At 59.3% G+C, this 9,674-nt stretch overlaps 1 protein-coding gene across 1 annotated transcript; it reads left to right on the top strand.

Annotated features, from left to right (window-relative positions):
• Nucleotides 1-2,605: 2,605 nt before the first annotated feature.
• Nucleotides 2,606-9,365, top strand: HDGF (heparin binding growth factor). The gene is made up of 6 exons (XM_014889371.2): nucleotides 2,606-3,040; nucleotides 8,114-8,190; nucleotides 8,292-8,430; nucleotides 8,519-8,695; nucleotides 8,769-8,959; nucleotides 9,066-9,365. The coding sequence occupies exons 1-6, from the start codon at nucleotides 2,954-2,956 to the stop codon at nucleotides 9,070-9,072; spliced, it is 678 nt and encodes a 225-aa protein (XP_014744857.1). The 5' UTR covers nucleotides 2,606-2,953; the 3' UTR covers nucleotides 9,073-9,365.
• The last annotated feature ends 309 nt before the right edge of the window (nucleotides 9,366-9,674 follow it).

Below are 9,674 nucleotides of genomic sequence, written 5' to 3'. Positions count from 1 at the left end.
CCCGGGTAGTTTGGGGTAGGATCGGTGCTGTGAGCCCCAGCAGAAGCTGCTGGACTGGGATGCAGGAGGCCTGGCCGGGAGCCGCTTTATCCCTCCGCGCTTTGCTGATTTTCAGTTTGATGCATTTGACCTCCTTCTGGGTCATTCTGGCCTTAATAAGCAGCGAGCTGGGCTCGAATTTGGGTCCCCAACACCCAGGAAAGCGATTTGCAGGGCTGCTGTGAAGTACCAGCACAAGTAATTAAAGCAAAATGGAGATAAATGAGGAGCGTATCCTGACCCCTCTGTCACTTGGAATGGTGTGAAATCCAGCCAACGTGCTCCGTCCCACCCCTCCTGGCCTGTTCTGGAGGGCTGAGGAGTGTTAAAAATACAGTATTAAAAATAGGCATTGAGGCCTTGGGGAGCGAGAGGCGCGGGAGGATTCCAGGAGCTGGGACACACGAGTTACGTTTTCCCCCACTCCTTACACGGCTGTGACCTGTGAGGACAAAGCCAAGCAATCCCACCACAAGGACACTGGGGAGGATGACGAGGAGAAGGAAGGTGTCCTTGTGGCCACAGGGTCAGTGTGGCTCACAGAAAATTCCATCTGTACCAGCCTCTCTTCGGGACCCCCTTTCCCTGAGAATGTGGGTTCCGTATCCACCAGAAACAGCAAAACTTTGTTGGGACACACACGAGTGCAAACCACTGCAAGAGCGAACCCCCATCATAGGGGCTGAGCCCCAAACTGTGTCAAAGCCCTCTGCTTTCACAGCTTCACCAAACCGCTCTACAAATCCAAAGGAAACCAAAATGGAGATGGAAATTTTTGTGGGTCAGGCCCAGTGTTGCTGTCACTTCCCCAGCAAAACACCCCTTGTGCTCAGAGTCATAGTTTGGGGCTGGAAGTGACCACAAAGATCATCCTGGGGATTAGGTAGGATCTTCCTGGCAGATTTTTTACACTTCTTCCTAAGTGTGCAAGTTTGTAAACTTTTAGGATTTAGGAAAGGGAAATGGGGGATTCCTTGAGAAGCACAGAGTGGTTCAACCACCCCAAGCTTTAATATGAAGCAGCCCTCATCCTCTGCCGAGGAAAATCAGCACGGACTCTGGTAGGGAGAGGAGGGACCCAGCTTGAACAAGGTCTGGCTCCTGCTGTGGAGAAAGAGGGAGGAATCCTTGTTTCCCTCGGCCTTTGTCCATTTTTCCATTGCAGGTGGAGATTCCTTGAGACTGGTCTCACCCCTGGGCAGTAGGATCCTGCTGTCAGCTGTGACCCTGTGGATTATTTATTTGTGTTACTTTGCAGCTTGTTAGGAGAAATTAAGCCAAAGAAAGCACACGGGAATGGAAAGAAAAGAGCCCAGCCCAGGAACCCTGACTGCCAGGTCAGTGTGGAGGTTCTGGTCTTGCAAATTACTTAATCTCTGTTTAATTTAATCCCAAGTGTTTGGTTGGGCCCAATAGGGATAGCAGCACCCAGGTTCGGTCTGGAGCAGGGACTAAGGTTACAATTTATTTACTCTCCTGGTGACTTTGTCACCCTGTAACCCCATGCCAAGGCTGGCCAGGGCCCAAACCTCCTCCCCAGGCATCTAGAAATTCCCCATGTGCCCTGAGCAATCCCAGCAGCTCCAGCCCTGCAGACAGGGGGCTTGTGAGGAAAAATTCTGTGTTCTGCTGAGGAGACCCTGGGTGGGCACCAAATGCTCACAATCCTTGATTTTCTCTCTTCTATTACATATTCAGCTGCAGCCAGGATATGGGATTTGAGGGATGTTGCTACACTGGATTTACATCATTTTACACTGGGTTTAGATGGGTTTTGTACTGGCTTGCACATTTTGCACTGTTTCATATTGTTTCACCATGTATGATGTTTTAACAGCAATTTTGCACCGTTTTAACATAGGTCTACACAGGTTTTGTACTGTCTCACGCAGCTTTTGCACTGTTTTGCAAAACTGGTTTAAATCCAGTTTTTCACTGTTTTACATAGCTTTATGCCAATTTTGCACTGTGTTTACATAATTTTATGTCAATTTTGCACGGTTTTACGCAATTTTATGCCAGTTTTGCACTGTTTTACAGGGGCTAACACCATTTTGGTGCTGTTTTATACTGGTTATGCACTTACACTTGTTTTTCATGGTTTCGCATTATAGTTTTGCACCGTTTTACATGTTTTTTACACCATTTTTGTGCTCTTTTACACTGCTTTTGCACCGTCTTTGCACTAGTCCTGCATGGGTTTACGCCCGTTTCACATCGATTTTGCACGCTGCCACACCGAATTTGCACCGGTTCTACACCGAACCCCTCAACTTCCACGCCGAGCCCACGGCAGGGCGTCGCTCCGGCGCCACCCCGCGCCTCGTCCCCGCTCCCTCGTGACACTGGAAGCATCCACACCCCCTCCAGGGCCACCTGCAGCCGGGCACATTTTGGGGGCCGGGTCCGCGCAGGGCGCACGTGGGCGGGCGGTGGGTGTGCGCGCCCAGGCAGCGCTGCCGAGCCGGCGAGCTCCGAGCGCATCCACCGGGAGGAGGAGGAGGAGGAGGAGGAGAGGAGGAGGAAGGGGAAGGGTGGGGGGGGAGGGGGGGGTGGCGGAGGGAGGGAGCAATTGAATTTCAAACACAAACAACCGCATGGGGCTTGGGCCCTCCGTCGCTGCGCCGAGCCGCCGCTGACCCCGGGGCCGCCGCCGCCCCCCGCCCGGGCTGGGCGCCGGGGGGCAGAGCAGCCGCTGCCTCCGCGCCTCCCCCCTCGGATTAGGGAGGGTTTTTTTTTTTTTTTTCTTTTTGGGTTGGTTTTTTTTTTTGGTTTTTTTTTTTTTTTTTTTTTTTTTTTGGCTAATCCCTGCCTCGCCGGGTTTTGCCTCCCAAACTTCATCCCTAACCCCCTCCTCCCCTCCCCCCCACCCCCCCGCCCGCTCCCCCGGTCCCGGGAGGAGTCGCCAGCCAAGATGTCCCGGTCCAACCGGCAGAAGGAATACAAATGCGGGGACCTGGTCTTCGCCAAGATGAAGGGTTACCCGCACTGGCCTGCCCGGGTAAGGAGCTGGGGAAGGGGTGGGGGGCGATGGGACCCGCCGGTGCCCCCCCGGTGCTCCCTCCGGTGCTCCCCGTTGCATAACGCGGGCGGCCGCCGTGCCCGGGGAATGGGGGGAGGGCGCGCACCGGGGTCAGGCTGCCCCGGTGTAACGGAGGGGGGGGTGTGTCCACATTGGGGTCAGGCTTCAGTCCCCCCCGTTCCCCTTCCACCGGGGCCGGGGTCCAACTTTGCCGGCACCTTATGTAAGGCCGGGCCCGGCGGACTTGGGGGTTACTCGGTGCCGAGGCTTGGGGAGGCGCTTTCGGGACATTTCGTTGGGTTTCGGGGGGGATTTCATGTGTCGGAAACAACGTCCCGAGCTCCCCAGGGCCCCTTTTGTGCTGTTTATTCATTTCTCTCCCGGGAGGGGTCACGGGTGGAGACCGCGTGGCTTCTGCCACCGCGTGGGAGTGGGGACCCCCCTCGGGCCGGCCGGTGACCGGAGCCGCATCCAGCAGCGGAGCACGAGGCTGGGCCAGCCCGGGCTGAGCCCCTCCCCGGGGTGACCCCCACCCTCCCCCGGTACCGGGGGGGGTCCTTTTCTCCACGTCGGGCCGCACCACGATGCCCTTCCCGCTCCATTGCGAGACCCCGGGGAGGGGCCAGGTCGCTCCCCCTGCGCTTCAGTGATGATCTGGGGGGGACCCCAAGGGGGGGTTCAGCTAAACCCCCCCAGCCCTGACCTCGCCGGCAGCTCCCAGAGCCTGTGTCCCCCGGGCTCTTCGTGGCCTTACCTCTCGCCACGGGTGCCTGAGAGGTGCCAGCGCTCGCCGGGAGTTTGGCTTTAGAAAATCGATAGAATTATTGAGGACTTAGGACGGGGAAAAGCGGGGGGGGGGGGGGTGCCGTGCATACGGGGAGGGTGCGTGGGGGGTCCAGGCCCCACCATGTGCCGGCCTGGCCGCTGTGCCCCGGCTCCCTCCCACCCGAGAGGGTCCTGGGGGGGCCGTGCCAGGAGCCCGGGACCCCTGGGATGAACTCAAAGCCATCAGGGCCGGATCCCCGGCCGGGGCCCGTGGGCAGCTCTGGCTGCACAACACGGCGCTGGTTATTTTTAAGCGGTTGATGATGCAGTTTAAAATTTCCTTGGAGTGTTTCCCCCCCCCCACACACACACACTCCCCTCCCGGCCTTGCTGCAAAGGGCACTGGGGCTGCCTGGAAACCCCAAATTGAGCGGAAAAGGGGAGGAATGGGGCGGTGGGCTTTAAAGGCCTAGGATCCCCTCGTCCCCCCCATCCCCTCCTCCTTCCCCTCCCGGATTTGAATAACTTTTGTTTGGTTTGTCGGGTTCTGGCGGGGAGGCCGGGAGGGGGTTGGGAGCCGTTCGGATTTGGCACTGGCCTCCCAACGCGCATTTGAAAGCGGCTTTGCGAGGAGGAGCCACAGGGATCCCTGGGAGCCCGGCGCCTGCTCCCACCGCCGCCTGCTTTTCCACCGCAGCTTCTCTCCGCGTGGAAAGCGATGCTCCCCTGGTCCCCAGCACAGCCCCATCTTCCTCCTCTCCCACCCATCTCGTGGCAGCGGGGTTCGGCCCGGTTCCCGAACAGCCGCTGGGTCGGAGGTGACGCCGGGTCGGGGCTCTCAGAGCCTCGTGCCGGGCTCGGCTCCCGGGGACCGAATTAGCGCCTGAGTGCGCCCAGGCCCGCTCGGGTTTCACGCCCCACTCATCTCCCGGAGCCTGCTTTCACCATCACATCATGGCAGGAGCGTTTCGGGGTGCTGGGGCAGGCAGGGAACAGGTTTTCCCCCCTCTGGAAACAGCAGGAGGCTGGGGTCCCCGAGCCCAGGGGTACTGGTTCGTCGGGGATTTGGGGTGCAGCCGTCCCCACCGTGACTAATCGGTCAGGGTGAAGCAGGCAGGGCTTGCCCGTGACTAATCAGCTGCTGTGATGAAACGTTACCCGGCCACGCGTGGCGTGTGCTGGGATATTTGTTTCCAGCCAGGTGTGGCTGGAGCAGGGAGATAGGGGAAGGAATGGAGGAGAGAGTGGCAGCACTGCGGGGGAAGGGTTGTTCCCCTGAGCCTTTCCCTGGGGATGGCACCTGGCTCTGTTCCCCAACATCAGCAGCTCAGCCCCCGCCTCCAGTGGAAACCTCTCCCTGAGAAGGGCAGCATTAAACAGAGGGGAAACTGAGGCATGAGAGTGGGGAGATGAGTCGCTGCACCTGGAAGATGATGCTTGCCTCCCTCTTCCCCTCTCCCCTTCTCTGCAGGGTCCCTTAGGCCAGACCCTCATTGTCACCTGCCCGTTGGTGCTTCCCTGCTGCTGCGGGCAGATCTGCAGCCCCTCTTCCGTACAGGGTTCTGGGACAGCACAGGAGCACCAGCACCATGCTGGGGAATCCCGGCACCACTGACATCTCCCTTCCTGAGCATCTCCTATTCCCGTGGCTGGGTGTGTGGTGGCATCAGGATCCTGCTAGCCATACCCTCTGGAGCAGACTCTGGGTAATTTGCTGCCCACTGCCCGCCTGGTGGTGGGATGGGGGCCAGTGATGGCCTAAGGGCTTAGAAGAGCCCTGGGGACTGCAAGGGTGCACCCAAAGGACTCAGGAGTGCCACAGGCCCCCCACCTGGTGCGTGTGCCCCCCACCATGGGCTTCATCAACCATGTGTGACCCACACGAATTAATTCCCCTTCCTGACAGCCAGCTGCTCACTGCCAGCCTTGTCCTGCAGTGGGGAAACTGAGGCAGGGAGGGGGCTACTCCCAGCCCCCACGGCCCCAGGGCAGGCTGCATCCAGCCATGCTCCATGGACCAGTTGCAAAGGTGAAGAGCAGAGGTTGGGGGCAGAGTCCAGAGCAGGGGTACGTGCCTGTCCCTCCCCTGCCACGCTCCAGAGCTTCCCCTCCCGGGGCACCTGTCCCAGCCCATTTCCAGATCCCCCCAGCCCCTGAATGCAGGTCCCTGGGCAAGGCTGGGCTGTGACACCAGTGCCATTCGCCAGAGCTGGCAAGGGGGGACAGAAATGGGCACTGTGGACTTTACCCTGGCACTGTAGCCCTGTTTCCCCTCACTGCCACTGTCCAGTGAGTGACAGGGACAGACAAACAGACATGGGGCGTGACAGTGCCACAAGCCTTGGGCCCCTTTCATGGGGCAGTTTGGGCAGCCCAGGGTTTTTGGGTGGGTTTGCACCCGCCTGCACTATCGGTGTCCCTGGCGGGGTGTCACCCGCCTGCCCCATGTCCCCACACCCCTGTCCCCGCCTGCCCATGCAGATAGAGCCACCGCATCCCCTTGGGGTGCAGGAGGGGCTGATAAAAGGCTGGTGCTGCAGGAATGGGCTGGGCAGGGAATCCCACTGTCAGGGGGGTCCCAGCTTTCCCCTGTCCCATGGAGCCCCTCCGTTCATGGGCTGGGGACAGGCAGCAGTTGGCTCGGGGACACAGTGCCACAGGGCAGCCATCCCTGGACCTGCTGCCCGTGCCTCTGCATGTGCTGCCTTTCCTTGGGGAAGGAGATTTGGAAAATTGCTTGGGGAATGGCACAGCTGGGGGATCTCCATCAGGGTCCTGGCACTGCAAGGGGCTATGGGGTCTCTGTCCAGCCTGGCGGTGGAAGAGTCTGGATTCCATGTCCTTGCCTGAGGGGCTCCAGGGCTGATGGGGCCTTTGTTGCTTTGTCCCAGGAGTGTGACCTGCAGGAATGTGGCCTGTGGGAAGCACCATCCGCGGCTGGGCTGGGCTGGGCCGGGCTGGTGGCCACCCCTCTGAGTCACATCATCCCCTCCTCCACCTTCGGTGCCACGCAGGGATGGAGCTGCTGCTCCCAGCTGCCACCATGGGCCAGGGTCCTGCTGGGGACTGGTGCAAGGGCCAGACTGACCTTTGCTCTGCTAGGGACTGTCCCTGCTCCTGGAATGTCCCCGTGCCTCTGAGGAGTGGGCAGCACTGGGGCATGACAGTGCCAGTAGTCCCAGGGTGCTGGGTGGGAGCACTTCACCAATCCTGAAACACCCCCTGGATCCTGATGCAGGACAGCCTGGGTGCCCCCAAACCACATTTGGGCAGTGGGGATGGCACAAAGGCACATCCCACCCTGGAGTGGGACATCACACCGACCATCCACCACATTCTGGTGCCTGTACAGAGCCCCTCCCAGTGTCCCATCCCCTCCATCTGCCCCTGGGACATTGCCCCTAAGCACAGGGGCAAGTGTTAATTCCATTCCTAGCTCTGAGAAGGAAATCAGGAGAAACTCTTGGCCAGGTCCACCCTGTCACAACACCCCAGCCCTGCTTGTCTGGGGAAACTGAGGCTTGGCAAGCTGCAGGGTGGTTTAGGAAAGGTTGTGCCATGAGTCAGCAGAGCTGGGAATGAGACCCAGCATCCCTGTGCTGGCACCTTCCAGCCCGGTGACGTACCAGTGTCTGCCCCAAGACCCCCACCCGCATCCTCCTTCAGCTCCTTCCACCTCCCTTTGAGGTTTTCTCAGGGAATTTATGGCTGCTGGCTGCAGGGGGGGTTATTTTTAGATGCTATAAAAAGCAGCCGGAGTTGCTTTCGCTCCGTTCCCGCTTGGCGCCTCGGGATTATTCACGCTCGGTGGAGCAGCACCTGCCTGTGGGCTTGGCACCGGCTGCTGCTTGACCCCACAGCCCTCGCCAGGCCGTCCCCTTGTCTGGTGACCCCGTTTTGGCCAGGGTGTCCCAGCAGCAGGACGGTATCCCCCCAGGCACCCTGATCCCCATTCCTGGCCCAGGCTGGAGGCGACGCCTGTGGCTCCACTGGCAGTGCCTGAATTTGCTGAGTGTGTCTGAGCTGGTCTAGACAAGAGCTTAAGGGGGGAGGGGGTGGGAGAAGGGGAGTCCTGCTGGCCCCCACACCGGTGGGCACAACCATTTGTTCTACTGACCACTTCTTGCCAGCACTGTCTCTGGACGGTGGGTGAATTCCCAAGGAATCACATTTTCCTTTCCTGAGCTGTGCCCATCGGTAGGACACTGAAGGGGGGTGATATCCTGGGGTGTGAGGAGCGCCAGGTTTTCTGCCCTCTCCTCTAAGCCTGTCCTTTGTGTCACACAGATTGATGAGATGCCAGAAGCTGCAGTCAAATCCTCCTCCAATAAGTACCAAGTCTTCTTCTTCGGGACCCATGAAACGTGAGTGGGAGCTGGGGCTTACGAGATGGGCAGTTCCAGTGAGTTTGGGAAAGGTGAGATCCCCCCCTGCTCCCACTCCTCACTGTTTTCCTCTGGCACAGGGCATTCCTGGGGCCCAAAGATCTCTTCCCCTATGAGGAATGCAAGGAGAAGTTTGGAAAACCCAACAAGCGGAAAGGGTTCAGCGAAGGTTTGTGGGAGATTGAGAACACCCCCACGGTCAAAGCCTCCGGTTACCAGGTGTGTGATGAGCTGGGGGGCCTCCATCCCACCCCCCACCCCATTCCTCCTTCCTGGGTGCCCTCTGTGACTCCCCCTGTTCCCACAGCCCACCCAGAAGAAGAGCTGCCCTGAGGCGGCTGAGCGGGAGCCGGAGGGAGATGGGGAGAAGAAGGGCAATGCAGAGGGCAGCAGTGATGAGGAGGGGAAGCTGGTGATCGACGAGCAGTCCAAGGAGAAGAACGAGAAAGCCGGGATCAAGAGAAAAGCAGAAGATGCTTTGGAGGTACTGGGTAGGCTGCTGGGAATGGGGATGTGGGTGACAGGGGGCTGGGCTGACCTGAGCTGCCCCCACCCAGGACTCCCCCAAACGCCCCAAGGATGCAGAGGGGCAGGAAGGGGACAAGAAGGTGGATAACGAAGAGGCCCCCAAGGAGGAGCCCAAAGCCAACCCAGGTGACGGGGAGAAGAACAGTGACGCCGCCGACGCACCAGACGCCAACGAAGCCAAGCAGGAGGGCAAGGAGGAGATCAGAGACCACAAGGAGAGGTGAGGGTGGTGCGGTGACCCCTGTCCCCACAGCCTCCAGCCTTGGGGGCATCCCTGGCACCCCAGGGTCTGACCAAGAACCTGGGTCTCTTCTTGGCCCCCACAGCCTGTAGTGGCTTCCCCGGCGAGCTGATCCTTCCCTGCCGGGTCCTGGGTGCTGCCCCGCGTCGCCCACGCCGGCTCGTCGTGTCCGGAGCTCCGGACGAGAGAAACCACCCCAAAATGAAATTTCAAAAGGAAAAAAAAAGAAAAAAAAAACTACAAAAAAAAAGAAAGGAATGCAGAGCAGCCCGGTACTGACCCCGAGCGCTCCGTGCCTGCCCTGCTGTGGGCGCACGCTTTGTATTAGTGATTCCTTGGGGCTGAGCAGTTGATTTGAAATAAAAGCAAATCTTGCCTTTTTAAAGCACCTGTGGGCCCTGGGTTAGCCCCTGGACCCCCCTGCACGGGTGGTTTTGGGACCCTTTGGGCTGCCCAGAGAGGTGGGGCTGCCAGAGCCCCTCTGGCAGCTCTGGGGTGGGGGGAGTGAGCACATGAATCAGAGGGAGAGATGGGGCTGGGGCAGGGAACGAACCAGGGGAAGGTTTTGGAGGGGAGCTAAAATAGTAACTACAGAATCATAGAATGCCCTGGAAGGGACACAGAAGGAACAAATCCTACTCCTGACCCTGCACACAACACCTCAAAATTCCAGCATCCACGAGCATTGTCTAAA

This window comes from Sturnus vulgaris, chromosome 31 (genome assembly GCF_052056855.1).
Source record: "Sturnus vulgaris isolate bStuVul1 chromosome 31, bStuVul1.hap1, whole genome shotgun sequence".
Classification (NCBI taxonomy): domain Eukaryota; kingdom Metazoa; phylum Chordata; class Aves; order Passeriformes; family Sturnidae; genus Sturnus; species Sturnus vulgaris.
This window is presented reverse-complemented; position numbering and strand designations above follow the sequence as displayed.